We start from the raw sequence: 22,588 nt of genomic DNA on the forward strand, positions 1-22,588 counted from the left end.
CAGATGGTGTGAGCATGAAGTGGTGTGAGCACTGCTACAAATGTGACATTGCAATTAAACACGAAAAGTACTAAGTACTTGTGCAGTGCACGCACAGAACTGAATTCAGTGTGAAATCTGAAGCGAAGATACATTCTAACTGAACAGCTTATATGGCAGTAATTTGAGCATGGTGCAGCTCGCAATGATGTAATGTAGCAACATAGACACTGCTAGCAAATAGTTTGGAGTAATTAGGTAATGTAGCGGACTGGTGGGAAGAAGTGACGTTATTGCTGCTGGGCGACGTGTTACACAACAACCACTATTCTTGGATTTGTCTCTTGGAAGAGATTGGGTGTTTACGTTTCGAAATACAGGCAGTTGTGAGAGACGTCGGCTGTATGCTTGTAAGCTGTTTGAATATTGTATGTGGGACGAGAAACGCAAGACAGAGGGAGAGAGAAGTGAAGTTTATGAATGATGGAGTATTTGTCAATTGTTGCTGAGCTTTTGCAGAAATTGCTTGTGAAATGTTTTACAGAGTGAATTCTGAAAAGGAAGGTTTGTCACGTTGGTTTACAGATATCTCCTGTTGTTGCAGTAGTTGTCGTGTTACTGGAGAAATTGTGCGGACTGCAAAAGGTAGAAATCAATAGAGAAAACGTTCGTTTTTTTCAATTTTTTATTTTAATGTTATGTACAATGAAGTACATGATGACATTTCCTCTAGTGGCACGTATTAACGCAGTGTTAGCATCTCGATGAGATGGTGTTGGTTTTGCTGCCTGGCGTAGTCCAGGGGGGTGTCCCCATCTTCATCCGTCTTCCCCCTGTCGGCTCCGGCCTGCAGCAACGCAGCCGCCGCTTCTGCATGGCCATTCCGTGCCGCCCAGTGCAGCGGCGTCCGCCACCACCGATCCCTGGCGTTGGGGTCGGACGCCGCAGAGAGCAGCAGCCGCACCACAGCCGCGTGGCCTCTCAGTGCAGCCCAGTGCAGGGCGGTCTCCCCGTCCCCGTCCCTCGCCCCCAAGTCCGCCCCAGCCGCGAGCAACAGCCGCACCTCCTCCACCGCCCCCACCTTAGCCGCCTCTATCAGCCTCCTGCCTCGCTCTGCCCCAGAAAGGCACCTGCACAAAACATCAACACACACTCTACTATCGAGACACACACACCAGATGAAAGAAACTGTCACAGCCGCAAAACTGCCAACAATTCTGAATACACTTCTTCCGAGCGACAAGTCACAAATCTAGAAATCTCGCTTCTCGAATACGGGTTAACCAGCGTATTACAGACAGATCCACAGCACTAGCCCATAATCAAAAACTTCAGCCATCTGCCATTACAAATAGGTGCACTCCATGTCCTAACAAATTCATTTGGCACATTTCCTCATAATTCACTCCACAGATCCGCCTCCTTTCACCTCGGCATGCACTTGCTACCCAATCCTTCATCTACATTCAAACACACCCCTAAAACTACCTTCTCTGGGTACCAATTCCTTCCTTCACTTACGAAGAAAACACTAGAAACTATACACATCTGTAAGTACTGAAATACAATTTCCTCGCCAGACAGCTAAGTGATTCAGACCAGTAACACGGAAATTTTCTGACATACCGACAAAAAATATAAAATTCACTGCTTCGTACACAATAAGCTGGTCGACATATTTCAAATACAACAAGGGCACCAGGTCGACTCTCCCTGACACACACACACACACACACACACACACACACACACACACACACACACACAGTCCTCCTTAGCTATTTTCCACTTCTTGTCAATAATTTGTTAAACATTCATATTTCCTTTTGCCTGCTTTATTTGCTGAATTTTTATAGTTTATTCTTTTAACAGTTGACGTCAGTATCTCTTGCATTAACCAAGGATTTCTATTTGGCCCTGTTTTTTACCTATTTGATCTTTTTCTACCTTCTCTGAAAGCTACCGATCCATGCCCCAAAACTTTCTTCTTTGTCTTTCATTGTCCTAGTTTGTTATTGTGTGTGCTGTAAGTCCATTGCTTTCTTCTCTAACAGTAAGTTTCTCACTTTCTTCGTTGTAATATAACCTGTTGTGTTTGCATCCCAAACATTTCCCCACTTCCTACCTTTCCAAGTCTTGCATCTCATCCTGGCGTTCTATTGTTTTCTCCTTTGTTTCACATTCTCTATGGAGCATACTGATTTTGATATCAGCATGTGCTGCATAATTAATACTATTATCCTGGATACCAAGTATACAATTCGACACTATCGATGATGTTTTCAGTGTGCATGTACCACATGTAGGTGTGTGTCATCTTACATTGAGCGTTTTTAAAATTTTCTTTACTTGTAAGTATGTACTTCTTGCGCCAAATTACGCGTTATTACCCGCATGATTTGTATGCACAAAAATTGAAAAATTTCTGTTTGTTGCCTGCTCCTGATATAATTTCAACACTAATTCTCTGTGTCTTCCATGACTGCCAGTCGAAATGGGTGTGCTTCTGTTGCCTGCCTGAGGTGGAGGAGGGTTTTAAATGTTCACTGGATTCCAAAGTCGATATCTGCAGCTGTTTATCTTGGTCAATCAATGCAGGAAGTACTTTAATCTCTATACCAGAGGGAATCAACATCTACATGGTTACTCTGCAATTCACACTCAAGTGCCTGGCAGAGGGTTCAATGAACCATTTTCATACTACTGCTCAACCATTCCACTGTCGAATGGCGCGTGGGAAAATGAACACCTCAATCTTTCCATTGGAGCTCTGATTTCTCTTATTTTATTATGTTGATTATTTCGCCCTACATAGGTGGATGTTAACAAAATATTTTCCATCGGAAGAGAAAGCTGGAAACTGAAATTTCGTAAACAGATCTCGCCACAAAGAAAACCGCCTTTGTTTCACTGACTGCCTCACCAACTCGCGTATCATATCAGTGACACTCTCACCCATATTGCGCGATAACACGAAACGAACTGCCCTTCTTTGCACTTTTTAGCTGTCCTCCGCCAATCGTACCTGGTAAGGATCCCACACCGTGCAGCAATATTCCAGCAGAGGACGTACAAGTGTAATGTAGGCTCTCTTTGGTAGGTTTGTCGCATCTTCAAAGTTTCTGCCAACAAAGCGCAGTCTTTGTTTCGCCTTTCCCACAATATTATCTGTGTGGTCATTCCAATTTAAGTTGCTCATAATTGTAATCCCTAGGTATTTAGTCGAATTGACAGCCCTTAAATTTGTGTGATTTATCGTGTACCCAAAATTTAGCGGATATCTCTTTAAGACCCATGTCAATGACCTCCCACTTTTCTTTGTTTGGTGCCAATTGCCACTTCCCGCATCATAAAGAAATTCACCCGTGCGGCTTTATTCCGCTCAGCTCGTGTAGCCCCGTCCCCTTTTGTCTGCAGGAAAGTTTATTTCCAGATGCGACGAGAATTCCCCTGGCAGGTACATCATGTACACTATGCACGCATTCAAAAATCAACTTACGATTCATTCAGAAATCAACTTAGAATGTGATCAAAAATGTTCAAATAGCAACAGGGATGAGCTTCAAACTCTTTTGAATAATCGATAGACCAATGTGCTCTAGATGCTAGGTGCTTTGTGAAACAAGGTTATTTTTCCTCAACAATACGAATTTTCCCCCCTCACCACCGAAATTGCCGCCTGGTTCAGATACTTCGGTTTGCTGCGTACAGAACCAACAGCGACATTCCTGTTTCCAGAAGCGGGAGAAGGTACTACTCAGACGCGACTCAACTACGCATGCGCGTGATTCCGCTCGTAACTGCTTAAATGAATCTGATGTAAACAGTTGTGACATCACGCTCATCGGTCGTAATTTGTTGTTACGAAGCACTGCATTGTCTTCCTACAGCCTTTCACATAGTTTGCTGTTGGCAGACGCTTGTATGAGCACTGTGTGTTTTTTGTTTATATATGAAACATTTCCTTTGGAATTTAAATTTCATTCCCTCGTTCATATTTTGTTTCTGCAGTTAGCAGTTGCGGGATACAGTAATGTCCTTTGTTAGAGTATCGGTTATTATCAGTCAAAATGACAAAAAATTAACTGAAAACTAAATCAATGAAAAACTCCAGGGATTCTAGAAAATTCCCCTTTTTCCCGGTTTTCTTGCGGATGAAAAAATTCCTGGGGCTTTCCCGGATCTTCCGGCCGTATACACCATGTAATAGTCTCGTTAGGAATGGTATCAAAACCCTTCTGGAAATCTAGGAATATGGAATCAATCTTAGATCCCTTGTCGACAGCACTCATTACTTCATGGGAATAAATAACTAGCTGTGTTGCACAAGAACGATATTTTCTGAATCCGTGTTGGCTATGTATCAATAAGTCACTTTGTTCAAGGTGAGTCATAATGTTCGAGTACAGTATATTCTCCAAAATCCTACTGCAAATTGAGGTCAGTAATATGCATCTGTAATTCAATAGGTTACTCCAATTTCCTTTCTTGAGTATTAGTGTGACCTGTGCTACTTTCCGGTCTTTAGGAACAGACCTTTCGCCAAGTGAATGGTTGTATATGATTGCTAAGAAAGGCACTATTGTGTCTGCATACACTGAAAGGAACCTGATTCGTATTCCATCTGGACTTGAAGACTTGCCTTTCTTAAGTGATTTGAGTTGCTTCACAACACCTAATATATGTACTTTTATGTCACTCATGCTAACAGCTGTTCTGGTTTCGAATTCTTGAATAGTTACTTTGCCTTTTTTCGTGAAGGAATTTAGGAAAACTGTATTTAGTAACTCCGGTTTAGTGGCACCATCATCACTGTGGAAACTCTGCTGTTGGTTATATATATATATATATATATATTTTCAGTAGGACCAACTATCTTTGCCCACTTCGGTTGCTCTTTTCTAAACATAAAAGTTAACTATACCATGGAATTAGGCAAAACTTCTCCTCGGTGAATCAAATCCACTACTCATCACACCTGGTGACCATCATCCATCAGTTGGAAGAGTTTGTTTACGAGTGACAAGCCATACAGTGCTGTACACATCTCCACTCAGCCACACCCACTGCATTTCTCACTTCTCGAGAGCAGATACCTCAACCATTAGACCAGCTGAGTGCGTTTGCTGGCGTAGATGGAATTACCATTGTGGATGATGTTTTTTACCCATGATTTGCTAACACTACCACCAGAGGTTCTCATGTACATCCTCTGAAGTAGGGTAACATCCACCGATTCGATTTCGCTCTTGCTACTCTTCCCACAAGTCCCCCGTGGTAAACTCTAGTGCAAGTGTCGATGAGACACTGAGTCAGAAGTGGAGGTGTACTCAGGCAGCCGACTGCTCAAGGAGACTGCCTGCAATAAGCAGCAAATCTGGGTTCCTCTTCCAGTGCGGCACAGATTTTCAATAGTCACTACAGATGTAACTGACCAGAGAACCATTTAAGGAATATTCGAATTACATTTTAAGACATACCCAAAACAAGCTGTATCCTCATTCCGGTACTACATATTAACTTTTTGTCATTATTACTTCTATTTCTGTTTACCTTATTTTCGCCATATCTTCCTCAGTGTCTTCAATAACTTATATCTACAACCATTCACATAAGTTTTGTTGAGTGGAATTGTGTGAAAAATCCCATTAATCCATTTAATTCAGAATAAATTTGTAAGACACACAATCGTCACTGAAAACAAAATCTAGATTCAACACACCAATATATAAAGAATCTTTGGGAATGGGTATGATTTGTATGTGACACTTCCTACGTAACTACAGTTGAGTGACTCTGAACTGAACGTAATTCTCACGGCAAATACAGAGAACGAGAAATCTTCTGCATATGTGCTCAATCTTCAAAATATCATAGCCAAAAATGTGAGAAAGGAGTAATGTTTAATGGCAACTGTAACCTCTATCCAAAAACTGAAGGAATCTGTATTTTATTTTATTTACTATATCGGCTGGTTAATGCCAAAATAAGCAGTACTGCGAGGGTAAGACTTGGGCACGTGTGGCAACACAACTCACCGGAAGCGAGAGACAGCTGCGTCATCAGGTGGAGGGGTGTGTCGGGCAGACGTGTGAGGCGCAGCTGCAGCAGTAGTCCGGCTGTGGCCGCTGTGAGGTTGACGGTCAGAGTTGGGGGTGGGCCCGCCCCCTGTGGCGGTCGGCGAGCTGCACAGTGAAACACTGTGTGGGTGGGCGTGTTCACACAGGGGCTCACTGCAGGCGGTACAGCTGAGGGACTGTCCACCGGGGCAACAGAACACACAGTGCCAACAACACCAGCCTGTCACTTAACGTGACTGTGCCACCAATTAACTGGTCTTTTTCTGCACTACTTCTGCTATATTCCCCACTGGCGTAGCTTAAGACGCAAAACAACAAATTGTTCAAAATGAAGCACAAACCAAATCCCAAACATAAGGGCCAACAATTTTGTTGCCCTGACAAAACAACTTTCAGACAGAATTTAGAAGCAGTTAGTCAACTGGCTGCTACTTTTGGTTGTGAGGTAATTTGAAAACTGTTATATGGATGCTGAATTATGTCACTGGAGGAAGAGAGAGAGGGAGGGAGAGAGAGAGAGGGAGAGAGAGAGAGAGAGAGAGAGAGAGAGAGAGAAACAAACTAATAAGTTGGGGTATCAACTTACTGTTGAAACTATATGGTCATGGATATGCAGGCGCTGTTTGATGTGAAGCCCAAGGGAATGAAGAAGATGGACAAGAATTACAAGAGCTATGCTATAAAAGTTATCAAGAGTATATTCAAAATCTGCATTTGAGTAAAGCGAATAGAACTGTATATATGCATGTAATGTCTCCACCATTCAATTAATTGAAAAGACAGCAGTGGTGATGTGCTTCTTAAACAACAATTTTCGTGTTCAGCAGTTTGCAGTAGAGACCACCATTAAAAGAAAAAAATGGATTAGGCCGTGTATGCAATTTTATCTGATGGACAATGGTTCCAACTTGTGAAGTAACCTGTAGTCTATTGAATATGGATTTAAAAAAAGTTGAAAAGGAAACTAAATAGACTTTTATCGAGTAAATGTATCTAAGAGACAGAGGCAACAAATGATAACTGGATGAAAATGTCGCATCAATACTGACGTTGTGGGAGATATGTCATACACCTGTAGGTGGAGAGGAAATATAATCTGCTGTATCCCAGTAGCAGGAAACCTGATAGGATTCCCTGGACGACCTCTGGTAACGCCACAGGAAACTTCAAAAATGACAGGGGGGCAGATATTTCCTGTCTGTTCTGTAAAAGGGAATGCACGTAAAATATTCGGGGCAATAGCTGAACAGAGACGAGAAGGAAATGTGATTGTTAGGCACAGCCTTGAGTGTGACAATGTTATTGTGCTGGCTGGATTATTCTCTTCTTGTTTGCCCCCAGTGTGCACGACTAGCCCCAGTGCTCATAGCTCCGGCTTTAATGGATATCTCAGGGAGTCATACCCTGCTCTTTGGGGCCAGTCACTTAGGGGTAGCGTCTTTTTCAGTAATCAGGAAAGTCTTCAGTCCCAGGTTTGAACCTCACCATCACTTGAATTTTGAATAAGAATCATCAGCATTGGTGTCTGAAGACTTCCAGCATCAGGTGTCACCCTCTTTCAGCCAACAGCCTTTCCAAAGAGGGCGGAGGGGCCGACAGAGGTTCAGGGCACTATCTTTCCCTTGAGGTCTGAAACTGCTCCTAAATGAGGAAGAATTGGCAGTGATCAACAACGTGAGGACGCAGCAGGCAATGTAACCCACTGCTTAAAGATACATAACGTCCGTCAATGAGGCATGTGACTCAATAAGTCTGTGCTGTACAGACTCTCCATTGGCAAGACTAGTCCCCCATTCAAACCTCCAGGCGAGCAGGCCCAAGGGGGAGGTGACCATGAGAAAAAAGTTAAGTAATCAACAAAAGGATAACGTTCTACTGAAACGTCCCCTTAGAACAATTTATACAAGACAGTGCTTAACTTGACACACAATAACTTTTAGCGCAACGCAATCTGACTATCAAAAATCCCTGCAAAAGAATGGCCCTGAGTAACATTAAACTATACCTTTCACAAATCGCTTACCTCACAAAAATCTTGGTTACTCGAACTACTGCAATACAGCAAGCGCCAAAAAAAAATGGTTCAAATGGCTCTGAGCACTATGGGACTCAACTGCTGAGGTTATTAGTCCCCTAGAACTTAGAACTAGTTAAACCTAACTAACCTAAGCACATCACAAACATCCATGCCCGAGGCAGGATTCGAACCTGCGACCGTAGCGGTCTTGCGGTTCCAGACTGCAGCGCCTTTAACCGCACGGCCACTTCGGCCGGCCAAGCGCCACTACTGCCAGCTAAATAAAAGATTCAAACTACGGAAGGCACTAACTACTGATAGTCTTAGCAAATGAAAGATTCTAATAGAGAACAAACAATGTATTTACCTCAATATTCATAATATATACAGCAGTTCATGACATTTTTCAAAACTCCGCCATCTCTCTCCCCACATCCACCACTGCTGGCGGCTCACCTCCAACTGCGCAACGCTACGCGCTGTTTACATCCAGCTATAGCAGTTCATGACAACAATGGCAGGCAACAATGCAAACTAGCCACATACTGCACACAGCACAGCCAGTGATCTTCATACAGAGCGCTACGTAACGTTGTCAATAAGAAAACAAACAGCAAACTTACATAAAGAAAACATAAACAGCCTACTTACATAGCCCCCATGCTCCCCACAAAAAAATTTTACAAATATTTTTGGCCAGTGGCCAATACAGATTTGAAAATTGTTTTCATAATTACAGTAAGAAAGATATCAAATGCACACACTTATTAATACAATGTTGGTCAACAGCTAAAATTTTCTCACAGTCAATAAAGACAGTCCTGATCATTCACCACAGTAAAACTGCCGTTTCTTTTATCAAAGTCTGAGCAATAAAAGGCAATGCACACGGAAGTAGTGGATGTCCATGCAGTCTTGAAGAAGTAGTGTTGTCCTTCCAACAGAAAGACAGTGCTGGCTCTTGACATGCTGACAGGTAATGCGCCACAATGGAGCAAACCCACAGCAGAGTCAGTCGACGTGTTGAAGAAGATTGTTAGGTAGGTCGTCACAGAGCAGACCCACTGTAGTCCTGGTAGAGATTACAGTATTGGTGGGTCACCAGAGGTGCAGACCCACTGCAGTCCTTGTAGAGATGATGGTATTGGTGAGTCAGCAATGGTATTGGTGGGTCATCAAAGGTGTAGACCCACTGTAGTCCTGGTAGAGATGGCCAGCAGCCATCTGCTGCGACGGTGCAGGTGCACATTCACCATCAAAGAGTCTTGCGGAGAATATAGCAAGTCCATAACCACCACTTGTGCACTCACAAAGTTTTTGGAATTGTCCTTAGAACCAGCAATGCTGTTATCCAGTCCCTTGCTGAATTATCAACAAACACTATCAGTCCCTACTTCTCACATATTGTCCATATACTATAACCAACAGAATGTGTGCAGTGAAATGTAACGTACAAGTTACTTAATTAGATGAACTGGTGTCAATTACAATATTATAACATGAGAATACAATCACAAAAGTACAAAATACATCATTAAAAACATAACAGTACAGATAACATTTGTAGTACAGGCTTTACAACAGAATAGAAATAAACATATACATCAGTGTTACAGGAATTATAAGTACATACATAAACGATCAGAATAACTTTTGAAACATCAACTTTACACATGAACATTAAAACAAAACAGAATAAATAATGTCTAAGCATCTTTACAAAGACAATAACAGAGTATTAGAAAAATTCTACAACATAGCTCTCATCAGCTAAACATATAAAGACAGGAAAAACACAAATACACAAGGGTACACAAACACATAGTGGGATAACACAAAAGGAAAGGACAGGGTTTGTTTCATTGCAGTATTTTGCAAACAAAACTTTCTTTGCTTCTTGGAGATCTCCCTTCGTTCATCATCATTCCCAAAAAGTCCTATCTATACCTCCTTCCTGTATTCTATTCATATTTCTGTCAAAATAATTATTTCTGATTGTACAATACTTATTGGGGCCCAAATCTTTTTCATATAACTTCGCATTGCATTCTTTACCTATTCTCCATAGTCAGTTTCTTATATAGTCTACCCCTCTTAAGCTAACTTAAATCTACTGAGCTCAGATGCTAAACTAAGGGACGAGGCAATGCAGCATCACATAATAAATCAACACAAACAGAAATGACAAAAAATGCAAATTGGCAAAGCTAGCAGCATAAATTAGCAAAGCAAGTGCAATATTACAACTAATATAAGGCACTGTGCAGGAAACAAGAAAAACTAGCTTAGAAGAGTAACACAAAGTCCAATTCAGTAACACTGCCTGGCAAACAGCAGCAACTTATACCTAAACATGACATAGCTCAAGCAGAAAAAATATTACAGTAAAAACAACAATGCAGACAAGAGAAATGTCTATTCACATCTTAATGTCTATGTAATTAAAGTGGTGCACCATAACAACTTATTGTAAAAAAATATTACCATGTACTTGAAAAGAAAACTATGTGTCCAGTTACTGTTACTAGTCCCTTCTTATTGTTCTTTCCTTTCCAAGTGTTCCTTTTTTAAAGAATGTGGATCATAAGATTATCATTTAATAGATCTGTTGACAGAAAGTGTTCACATTAGCAAATGCATTTTATTTTATAAAACTAATGCTGCAACACAGCTGGAAACCAGATATTAAACAAAATGTGTAAATAAATACATAAAGCAAGCCATATGGCATTTTTCTCAACTAGCAAGACAATAGCTGTGAAATGTTTCTCATCGTTTCATTAGGCATTTCAGTAAATATCATAAATTACGAGCTCCACAATATGTTTTTAGCAAGGAGATGTCAGTAGCGCGGACAATGGCCTTCCCTTTCTTTCTTTTTCTACCTGTGCTTCTGACGAGGCACTCACACTAATGGCTTGTTCTCCAGGTGTCTGACACAGCTGTGTGCCGACGACGCACGTGCAGGTGGTCACTTAACTTTCTTACGGAAATATTTACGACAGCAGTTTCCGCTACAGTGACAGTCTCATATAAAAATTTCACAGGTCGAGAATTTACGTTGCAAATGTGTAGAAACAAAATCCTATGAATATAACATTGTCCAAAAAAATTTTCGCCGGCATTGTGATACATTCACGCATTTACACACATTTCATAACTCTTAAAGTACGATTCTTGGTTTCCAACATCCTTTTTCACAAGTCAAGAGTCCTTAACTTCTTTCATTATTCATATACATATAAACACGTAATCACATTCCTCATATATGGTAGCATCATGTTATTGACATAAACATACCTCAACAGCATAATACACATCGTCGTCGTAAAAATAACACCTCAGTCAAATGTCAAAATCGTCGTAGCTTTCTGCAATAATTTCAAAACCTAAAGAAAATTCTCTGCTCATGTCAATAGTGTCATCTACCTCAAACGTACTTTAAAAATCATGATCCCATACCAAATACATCATTCAAAGCTCTCATAGTATCACAATGGTTCCGAAAAAATATGAAGAGTTCACACAGTACAGACAAAATACAATTTCTTAAGTGTGAAGTAATCCAACTGTGTAATTGCGTAAACATCTGTCACTGACGTAGTAAAAAGGTTTGTCTCTCTCAGTTAAATGATCAGATAGCTGTGTAATTTATGTGTTAGAGAAATATGGTACCGTTGTGTAAAGTTGTATAAGCAAATACCATATTAGCTAGGGCTCCTTGTGCTTGCCAAACACATGGTACACAAAGTAAGCGTGTACCCCCCCCTGAAGTTTATTGTAATTATACCCTCAGGTATTACAGATTACAGCAATGGAATGAAATGTATTACGAAAAACTTTCTTTGTAATTCAAAAATCTTTAAAAATAAATGTTTTAAGTACAAAATTAATCACTCAAATACGTGTCCTGTAGCGCTAAATATGCGTCTTGCTGTAAGATAATCTCTGGGAAGTGTCGTAGTTATCGTCCTCCAAAACCTAAGTTCAGCAGAAGCCAATGTACTTACCTCATGATAAACAAAAGTGAAATGCTTAGCGTATAGATAACTTAGTTATTACGCTTATTGCCGTGATGAGGAAAGTACTGTGCTGTAACGTATTGTTGTCCTACGGAAAAGGCTGTCTCCTTGTAGCAATAGCACAAAAGTCACCACTAAAACATGTCTCACTTTATAGAAGAATTCAGAAAAAACTGTGCAGATATAAAACAGATACACCGCAAAAGCAACATTGTAAATTGTCACGCATTAGCAGCTTCGTGATAAAATCGTGTAGCTGTCACATAAACTAACCACTGTGTCATCTGGCATTTCACAGAAAGCACCTAAAATCTAGAATCCACTCTCAAGCAAACCAAAATGTTGCATGAAAATTTCATTAGCAGTGCTGGTATATGTTCTAAGTATGTACGCCGTATATTCGTTACGTAATCGTGCAACTAACAAGGAGGAATGTATAAATAACAACACTGTGTCGTCTGTTCGCAATAACAATGCATTCGCAATTACTTGTCTAAGTTACCTATGTTCTTGACTGGATGGTTAGTTAGCTTTAAAACATAGTTGCATGTTAACAGTTTCTCAGTGTGACAAATTGTACAAGTAGCGTGAAGTGAAACTTGCAAAGACTAAGTTAAAAAGCAGATTATCTGTCAATAAATGGTTTTACATGAGAAATGTAGTGTAAACCTTTACTCTTCCTAGTACGCAGAGTTTCAACTTCAACGCAATTATCATGTGGTATACGTCGGATTCTGTAAGGTCCATTGTAAACTAGAAAGAATTTGTGACAAGTGTTTCTTCTTATGTGACAATGAATGAGCTTTAATGAGAACTTTCTGACCAATATATAATTTCTTTGCATTTGCTTTACCGTGAAGTTTTCTCCTTTTGTCTGCTGCAGATTTTATATTTTTTAGAGCCAAATCAATTATGTCTTTGTGACGAAGTTTACGTGTATTCGGGAAAGGTACAAGCTCTCTGATTCTGTTCGGAGGTTCTTCATTCTTCAGTACAAGAGTAGGTGGTAAAGCAGTGGAATCGTGAGGCATTTCATTCAGCACATTTTGAAATAAGTGTAAATATCTGTCCCAATGCTGATGCTTTCTGTGACAATAAAGTCTGCAAAGCTTATTGATTTCTTTCATAATCCGTTCAGACGGGTTACAATGTGGTGAATACAATGAAATAAAAACAGGTTTGATTTTATGATTCCGAAGCATGCGTGACCAAACAGCAGATCTGAATTGCGGTCCGTTATCTGAAATGACTTTACTAACGTGTCCAACTTCACGTAAGAAATTTTTAACAAAGGCGTTGGATACAGACTGTCCAGTGGCTTTACGTAACGGAGTGAAAGAAACAAATTTTGAAGTAAGTTCAACAGCGACTAGAACGTACGAAAATCCATTCGATGTTCTGACAAGGGGTCCCAAAAGATCAACAGCAGCAAATTCTTTTAATTTAGAAGGAATAATTGGAGACAACGGAGCACGATGTGAGATAGTAGATGGTTTCGCCTTTTGACAAAGTTTACAAATAGACAAGACTCTTCGAATTCGCTTTTCCATATTGTTAAAATAACAAGTCGTTCGAAGAATATGATAACATTTTCGTGGGCCAAAATGTGCGTAGCTGAAATGAATGTACCAAATGAGCTTATTAACAAAATCGTCTGGAATGCAAAGTACCCATAGCTTGTCATCAACAGTGCAGCGTTTGAAGCGTATGTTGTTTCTAACCAGGTAATAATGCCGAATCTGAGTGTGTGTCTTTTCATGCCATTTACTTTTGATGTCTTTCCAAATCGGATCTTTATCTTGTTCATGAGCAATGTCCTTTAAAGATGTGGTGATGAAGTTTTCAAAGGCGACTTTCTGAATGTAAAGAATACTGAAATTTTTCTCGAGGTTGCCTTCTGTGTTACTTTTCTCAAGTCCAGCCGGTGCGCGTGACAGTGCGTCCGCAACAATGTTCTCCTTGCCGGGAATGTAGACTATTGTGAAGCGGAATTCTTGCAGAAACAACGCCCAACGTTTTAACCTGTCATGATTTAATTTTGAAGACATAAGAAATTGTAATGCACGATGATCACTGTATACTTTTACGTGCTTACCAGAAAGAAAGAAACGGAATTTGTTAAATGCCCAAACGATAGCTAAAGCTTCTAATTCAGTCACGGAATAATTTTTTTCAGATTTTGTTAGCACTCGGCTAGCGAAAGCAATGGTTTTCTGAACAGTAGTGTCATTTTCTATGGCTTCTTGAAATAAGTGGGCACCAAGACCGACTTTAGAAGAATCCGTGCTAAGGCAGAAATCTTGTGACAGATCTGGATGAGCTAGTATTGGCGCATGAAGTAACGCTTCTTTCAAAGAATTGAATTCCAACTGTGCTTGTTCGTCCCAGTTCCAAATAGTATTTTTTCCAGTGAGAGAACAAAGTTTTGGTGTAACTAGAATTTGCATATTCAGAAAACGACGGTAAAAATTTACGAGACCTAGAAAACTACGGACTTGTTTTTTTGTGGATGGAACTGGAATGGCTCTGATTGCTTCTAACTTTTCAGGATCCGGCTGAATGCCTTCAGAAGAAATAATATGTCCCAAAAACTTCACCTTTGTCCTACCGAATTCAGACTTTTCCAAGTTAACTGTAATTCCAGATTCTGCAAAAATACGTAAAAAACTGTTGAGGATGCGGTTATGTTGTTCCCATGAAGCTTCTGCTATTAGAATATCGTCCACATATAAGGTGATGTGACGTTTTAAGAAATCAGGTAATATGGAATTTAACCCGCGAATGAATGCTGCCGAAGAAATGTTCAAACCAAAAGGAAGTTTCCGAAACTGATAACAAACGCCGAAACAAAGGAAAGCTGTGTATTTTCTGCATTCTGGATGAAGTTCGATCTGATAAAAGCTGGATCTGAGATCAATGGAAGACAACACTTTTACACCATTAAAATTTTGAAGAACTTCTTCCATCGTCTGCGGCCTGTCTGTTTCAGGAATAATGATAGTATTGATTTGTCTCGAATCTAAAACAAGCCTGATCGATCCATCTTTCTTCTCAACAACATGTAACGGATTGTTGTATGAGCTTACTGCAGGCTCAATAATGCCCTCGTCAAGCATAGATTGTATTTCTGTTCTAGCACGGTCCCTATAATGCGCCGGAATTACGTATGGTCTAACACAAAATTTAGTATGCTCACGAACACGAAATTGATATTGAAATCCCTTGATTGTTCCTGTTTTGTGAGTAAAAACTGTGGAATGTGCTTGTAAAATCTCAAAAAGGTCCTGCCTATCAGTGTCATTACAATTCTCAATTGTTTGAATTTTATTCTGAATTAACTCATTAGTTTCAAATATGCCGTCGACACCATCCCTGTCAGTACTTGCAGGGTGATTGTTAGTGTCTAGTTCCGTAGAAAATTCCGAACTGTTGTCTAACAGAACGTAAAGCCGATTAATTTCCTCATCATGGTTTGAGAGCCAGTCTTCAAATTTCAAAGCTATTGACTTACCTTCTTTCTCTAAACTTATTTCAGCATCGTGAAAGCTTAAGATTGCTTTATATTCATTCAAAAAGTCTACTCCCAGTATAATTTCCGTCGACAATAATGGAACAATAAGGAAGTTCATAGAGAAGCTGTGGCTTTGACAGAAGAATTCTAAGTTGGTTTGTTGGCGTACATCTACTCTTTTTCCAAAGATTGCACCTTGTAATTTAATCTTACGTAACGGAAGTGTGGGGCAATCGTTCGCTTTGTTGCATCTGCTAAAAGCTGTTTCACTGATTACTGAACTGGGACTGCCAGAGTCAAGTACTGCCGTAAATTTTACGTCATTTACAGTAATATGAATCACAGGATATGCAATGTTGTTATGTTTTACGTCGTGTTCCTGGAGTAAGATGTCCCTAATGTCTTCCATTTTTACGTAATTACTAGCTACGGCAGCTGCGTCGTCAGTTTCATAAGTACGTCTTGTGGCTGCCAGTGGTGTGAGTCATTGCCTATTGTCTCTTTGTTGGCGCGCGTCGTTATTGGGATTTGGAGACCTAACTTCTACAAATTCACGTTGCCCAGAGGGCCCAGCTCTGTTAGAAACCCGCCAGTTCTGATGAAATACATGTCTGTCGTTTTGTCGGTAGTTTACATAGTTTCTTTCTTGTCTGTCACGTGGTGGAGAATTTCTCCCTGAGTCGTAACTGCGTGCTGGACCGTTGCATCTAAAGTTATTCTGTCTCCCTTGATAATAGTTATTTTGGTTCCCATATTGTCTGTTTCTCTGATTGTCTCTGTGATAGTCATTACCGCGGAAAGGTGATCTTTCCCTGTAACTATTACTCTGCCAGTGGTTGTCATATGGGTGGTGTCTGTTTTGGTCACGATTTACGTTGTAAGAATAGGTTTGTCGTGGCCATTTATTGTTTCTGTCATCACGGAATTGTGACGGATGTGACCTGTAGTGATTGTTTTCCTGTTTTCGCATCCCGCGACTGTGTGTCAATTTCCAGTTCTTGTAACAGTCCCTGAAAAGCTTCAATGTCGTCTTTGCAACGTCCTGCCAAAATAATATGCCGTAAGTTTTCAGGTAATTTGATTAAGCAAATGTGGATGAGTTCTGAGGGGCTGTATGGGTTTGACAGGTATTGATTCTTGTGCAACATGTCTTCAAAATATTTCACAAGACTGGAAAATTCAGATTGTTCGAAGTGTTTCATCATGATGATGCTATGTTTTACTCGGTCCTGTGTGGCTTGAGACCAATATGCTGAGAGGAAGGCATGGTAAAATTCTCCTTCACTGTGGCAATCGTGAATGACCGATCGCATTATTACAGCTGGTTCATTCTCTAAGTAGCCACACATAAATTCTAACCTGTGCTCCAATGACCAGTTGGGAGGGAAACAATGAGAGAATTGATGGAGCCATGCTTGTGGATGAATGTCGTTGCCAGAATTCTTAAATGTTTTGAATTTACGTGTAGTAATGAACAGCTTATAGTCAAAATCATCGTGTCGGCGAGTTGCATGTCGGTCATTGTCACGTCGTTTCGGCGGTTCCATCTCAAAATTCGGTGTACCTTGCCAATTTCTTTCATAATTACCGAAATGCCCTGTGCTATTGTTTTGTGGCTTTTCCGTATTTCTAAGTTCCTCTTCCCGTGTTGGAGCGCGAGTGTCCTCTGAAATATGTAATTCTTGTATTACCTGCGTCAACTGATCTTGTACTTCCCGGATTTCTCTTTTGTACTGTGTGTTGATTTGATTTTGATTTTGTTTGAATTTTCTTATTTGTTCATACTCTTCTGTGTCAGTGAAGGCTACGGGTCTTGTGTCATTCAGATCATCATCTACCTTTGTAGATAAGTTTGTGACCTGATCCGAAAGTTCGGCTACTTTCTCTGATAATGAACTAATTTCCTCCATGTGTCTTTCTACTGTGTCCTTTAAGTTTTCCTGAGTTTTTGCAAGTTGCGTAACCGAATCGGTAGATGCAACTGAGTCCATTTTAGCTTGCAAGGTCTCATGATTTTCATGAACAATAGTTTGCAGTTCTTTTATGGCTGCTTCGTGATTCTGTAATGCATTTTCATGCCGCGAAAAAATAGGCTGAAAATGCTCACAAATTTGTGTTTTTACGTCATTACAGACTTTTTGACATTTCGATTCAATGTTATGTAACTCAGTAGTTAAATCTTCACGTGTTTGTTCAAGTGTGGTGTCTAACTTCCGAAGATTTTGTTCCATTGTGTCTAACTTTTGCAGCTTTTGCTGTGTTTGTCTCTGATTTTGTTCCATTTGTTGCATTAGTTGTAATAACAATGCATTAGTGTCTGGAATCTGTCCCTCTACTCTTTTCGGCAGTGCATTTGCACCGGCAACATTCACATTTTGACAAGCTGAAAATGTGTCTTGACTTATTTGAGAAAACGGTGAGGACGCAAAACCTGAATTTACAGTATTTGCAAAATTGTGTCCTATCATTTCGGATTCCTGAGGCGAGCTGTTGCCGACCGATCGATCGATAATGCTTCCCTGTTCACTACCTGTTTGACTGTCTGCGCCATTGTTTGACGCCCGCTCCATTTCCCTATGCACAGTTACCAAATTACTACTTTGAACATTAGTAAATTCATTACTCGGCGGCGCTGATAAGCTACGCTCGTCGTCACTATTATTTCTCAGTTTAGTTTGGAGCCTAGTGTTACGTTTTTCACACGCCATTATTGTCACAATATTTCACACGATAACACAGAAAAGCACAATTTGAATAGCAAATATAAGAGAACACATTAACATAGCACTGAAAATAATATCTAGTTAATTGCAGCTGCGAAATACTTGGTGCAAATCTACATGCATGCCACAACTGTTTTACAGTACAACAATGAAAGACTGCAACTACAAAGGAGATTCTCTCTACAATTACGCACTAACAATAAACAAAAGCTACACTAAATACACAAACTGCAAGAAAAAATCAGAAGATTCCAGGTTCGAATCCTGGCAGGGTCGCCATATGAAACGTCCCCTTAGAACAATTTATACAAGACTGTGCTTAACTTGACACACAATAACTTTTAGCACAACGCAATCTGACTATCAAAAATCCCTGCAAAAGAATGGCCCTGAGTAACATTAAACTATACCTTTCACAAATCGCTTACCTCACAAAAATCTTGGTTACTCGAACTACTGCAATACAACAAGCGCCACTACTGCCAGCTAAATAAAAGATTCAAACTACGGAAGGCACTAACTACTGATAGTCTTAGCAAATGAAAGATTCTAATAGAGAACAAACAATGTATTTACCTCAATATTCATAATATATACAGCAGTTCATGACATTTTTCAAAACTCCGCCATCTCTCTCCCCACATCCACCACTGCTGGCGGCTCACCTCCAACTGCGCAACGCTACGCGCTGTTTACATCCAGCTAACGTTCTACGAGTCATCATGTGGAAAGTAAGGAATTTGTATGTGGTTGGGAAGCTAGAAAATAAGAAAAGGGAAATGCTGAGGACGTATCTAGCTGTAGTGGGTGTCAGTGATGCGGAAAGGAAAGAAAAGTAAAGGAAAGGAAAGGATTTCTGGTCACATGAGAATAGGGTAGTAGCAATAGCAGTAGGATTCAGTATCAATAGAAAGGCAGGGCAGAAAGTGAGTATAGATATTTTCTCGTGAGAATCAAAAGCAAACCAACAACATGCATAGTTCAGCTATACATGATGACGTCGCAAGTTGAAGGTGAAGAGAGAGAAAAAGTATGAGGATACTGAACAGGTAATTTGGTACGCATGTAATAGTCATGGAGGGATTGAAACGTAATCGTAGGGGAAGGAGTAGAAGAAAGGGTTACACGAGAATATGTACTTGATAATAGGAATAGGAGAGAAGAAAGGCTATCTAAGCTCTACAGTGAATTTATTCTAGTAATAGCTGGTATAGTCTATTCAAGAATCTTGAGACAAGGGGGTATACTTGGGAAAGGACCGAAATACGGGAGGTTTAAAGTCACACTATATTATTGTCAGGCAAACATTTTGAAATCAGATACTGGACTGTAAAGCATACCCAGGAGTGGATATAGACTCATAACAATTTAGCAGTGATGAAGAGTAGGCTGAATTTTATGAGACTCGTCAGGAGTCATCGATGTACAAAGAAGTGGAATACAGTAGTACTAAGGAAAGAAGAGATGAGATTTATGTTCTCTGAGGCTACAGATACTGCAATAATAAGCAGCTCAATAGGTAGTTCAGTTGAAGAGGAATGGATATCTTTAACAACGACAGTAACAGAAGTTGGAAAGAAAAACATAGGTACAAAGAAGCTAACTGCGAAGAAACCATGGAAAACATAAGAAATCCTTCAGTTGATCAATCAAAGAAAGAAGTTCAAAAATATTCAGAAAAATTCAGTAACAGAGAAATATGCCACTTAAGGATGAAATGACTAGGAAGTGCAGAGAAGCTAAGATGAATTGGCTGCACGAAAAATGTGAAAAAATGAAAGAAGAATTGATTCTTGGGACGACTGACTCAGCATATAGAAAAGTCAAAGCAATCTTCCACGGAATTTGAGGCAAGCGTGGTAACATTAAGAGTACAATGGGAATTCTAGTGTTAAATACAGAGGCGAGATCGGATAGTTGGAAAGAGTACACTGAAGGCCTCTCTTATTGGAACAACTTGTCCAATGGCGTGACAGAAGAACAAACAGGAGTCTGTATGGAAAATATTGGTGATTAGAATCAGATTTTAAAAGCGCTTTGGAAAATTTAAGATCAAAGAAGGCAAAAGGTATAGACAACATTCAATCAGAAGTTCTAAAATCATTGGGGAGGTGGCCAAAGGTCTATTCTCACTGGTGTGTAGAATGTATGAGTCTGGCAATATACAATCTGACTTTGAGAGAAATATAATCTGCACGATTTGGAAGACTGCAAGAGCAGAGAAGTGTGAGAATTATCGGACAATCAGCTTAATAGCTTAACAGCTCAAGGATCCCAGTTGCTAAGGAGGATAATACACAGGAGAATGGAAAAGAAAATTGAAGTTCCGTGACATTCATTCATAGGATTTGTGGTCCTGGGGAAAGCATTCGGCTGTATCAAATGTTGCAAGATGTTTGAAATTATGAGAAAAATACGGGTAAGCCTGAGGGGAAGTCGACTAATTTGCAATATGTACAAGAGGCAAGAAGGTAAAATAAGAGTGGAAGACCAAGAACGAAGCACTCGGGTTAAAAAGGGTGTCAGACAGGGATGTAATCTTTCGCCTCTACTGTTCAATCTATATACCGAATAAGCGATGATGGAAATGATGGAAAGACTGAAGAGTGGAATTAAAATTCAGGGTGAAATGATATACGATTTGCTGATGACGGATCCCCTCAGTGACAGTGAAGAAGAATTACAGGGTTTGCTGAATGGAATGGACAGTCTAATGAGTACAGAATATGGAATGAGAGTAAATCAAAGAAAGGCGAAATTGATAAGAAGCAGAAGAAGTGGAAACAGAGAGAGACTTAGCATCGTGACCGACTATCAGTAAGTAGATGATGTTACGGTGTTACGCAACGTAGGCAGCAAAGAAACCCATGACGAGCAAAGCAAGGACGACATCAAATTCACACTAGCACTGCCAAAAAGGGAATCGTGCTTACCTGGCTTCTGCTGGTGGCTCACCGAGTAGACGGATGACTTGGTTGACTTCTTGTGGACACTCGAGCACAGCGTCCGCCCAGCCCCGCGAGGCCATCACCTGCGGGTGGTCCTTTATGAAGGCGACGGCAGCCCTGGTGGCGTCCGGGCACGAGTGCCTCACTGCCCTGACGGCCGTCGCCGCTGCGGTCTCGACGGCCAACTGCGAGATCAGCTGCCGCTCGCAGGCAGCCTTCAGGCCCGACAAGCCGTACTTGTCGGCCGCCGAGAGCAGCTGGGCGGCCGTGTCGGGCAGCTGGGGGGCCCGCAGGGTATACGTGTAGGCCACCAGGAGCCTCAGCACCGGGCCCTCCACGTCGTCGATGCTCACCTGGCCGCAGCTGGCCTCCAGCATGTCGTGCGCGAACATAGCTTTGAACACGGGGCTCGCGGCTGCCAACACCGCCCTGTGAGCCGCCACCCTCGTCTCGCCCGCCACCAGCGTCACCAGGGAGCCGTCACCCCCGTCTAGCAGGGCGGCCAGGGCCTCTGTGTTGTTCTGAACCTCCATAACTGCCGACATGGTGGGTGGTCCTGAAACACAGTACCACTGAACAGCCCTCACACTGCACCCTCAACACTTGTACGAGGCGCATGCATACCTGTATGAAATGAAACAACAGCTGGTGAGTGTTGTCCACCCTAAATCAATTACGTCACCAGTTTCCTTCAAATGACAAGGGTCCGTACTGCTTCGTGATCACCTAAGGTTTGTAACTACCAGCGTGGTACTATCATAGACTGCTTTCACCTTCCAAAAATGTTATCGTTCTCAGTCAAAAGATGGTTTATTTATGTCATAGCAAAAAAATTGGCAAAGCAACAAACGTCTTTCAGCCCTAAAGTTACAGGACTTATATGTAAATCCAAGCTCATGGCACCTCTGAGAAAAATTTTCTTCCTCCTTATCTCAGGTTCCACAGATCCGTGACACATCAGAAGCAATGTACATGTAATGCAGAAATCAGTTTCCTCGGTGAATGTCTCAGGGTAGGCATGATTAAACTTGACCGGCCGCCTTGACCGATCGGTTCTAGTTGCTTCAATCCGGAACCGCGCGCCTGCTACGGTCGCAGGTTCGAATCCTGCCGCGGGTATGGATGTGTGTGATGTCCTTAGGTTAGTTAGGTTTAAGTAGTTCTAGGTTCCATTGGACTGATGACCTCCGATGTTAAGACCCATAGTGCTCAGAGCCATATGAACCCTTCTGAACCACTGTAAGAGTCTAAATTCATTAGTATGTTTAACTCTCCTTTTAACAGACTGATATCTGTGTCTTCTTTCTT

General features: G+C 40.9%; 1 protein-coding gene across 1 annotated transcript; it reads right to left on the minus strand.

Moving 5' to 3' along the window:
- Positions 1-721: 721 nt before the first annotated feature.
- Positions 722-21,825, minus strand: LOC126108304 (uncharacterized). The gene is made up of 3 exons (XM_049913525.1): positions 21,266-21,825; positions 6,018-6,164; positions 722-1,109 (listed from the first exon to the last, which is right to left on the minus strand). The coding sequence occupies exons 1-3, from the start codon at positions 21,823-21,825 to the stop codon at positions 722-724; spliced, it is 1,095 nt and encodes a 364-aa protein (XP_049769482.1).
- Positions 21,826-22,588: the final 763 nt, after the last annotated feature.

The sequence above is a fragment of the Schistocerca cancellata genome, chromosome 11, assembly GCF_023864275.1.
Source record: "Schistocerca cancellata isolate TAMUIC-IGC-003103 chromosome 11, iqSchCanc2.1, whole genome shotgun sequence".
NCBI classification, from domain to species: Eukaryota; Metazoa; Arthropoda; class Insecta; order Orthoptera; family Acrididae; genus Schistocerca; species Schistocerca cancellata.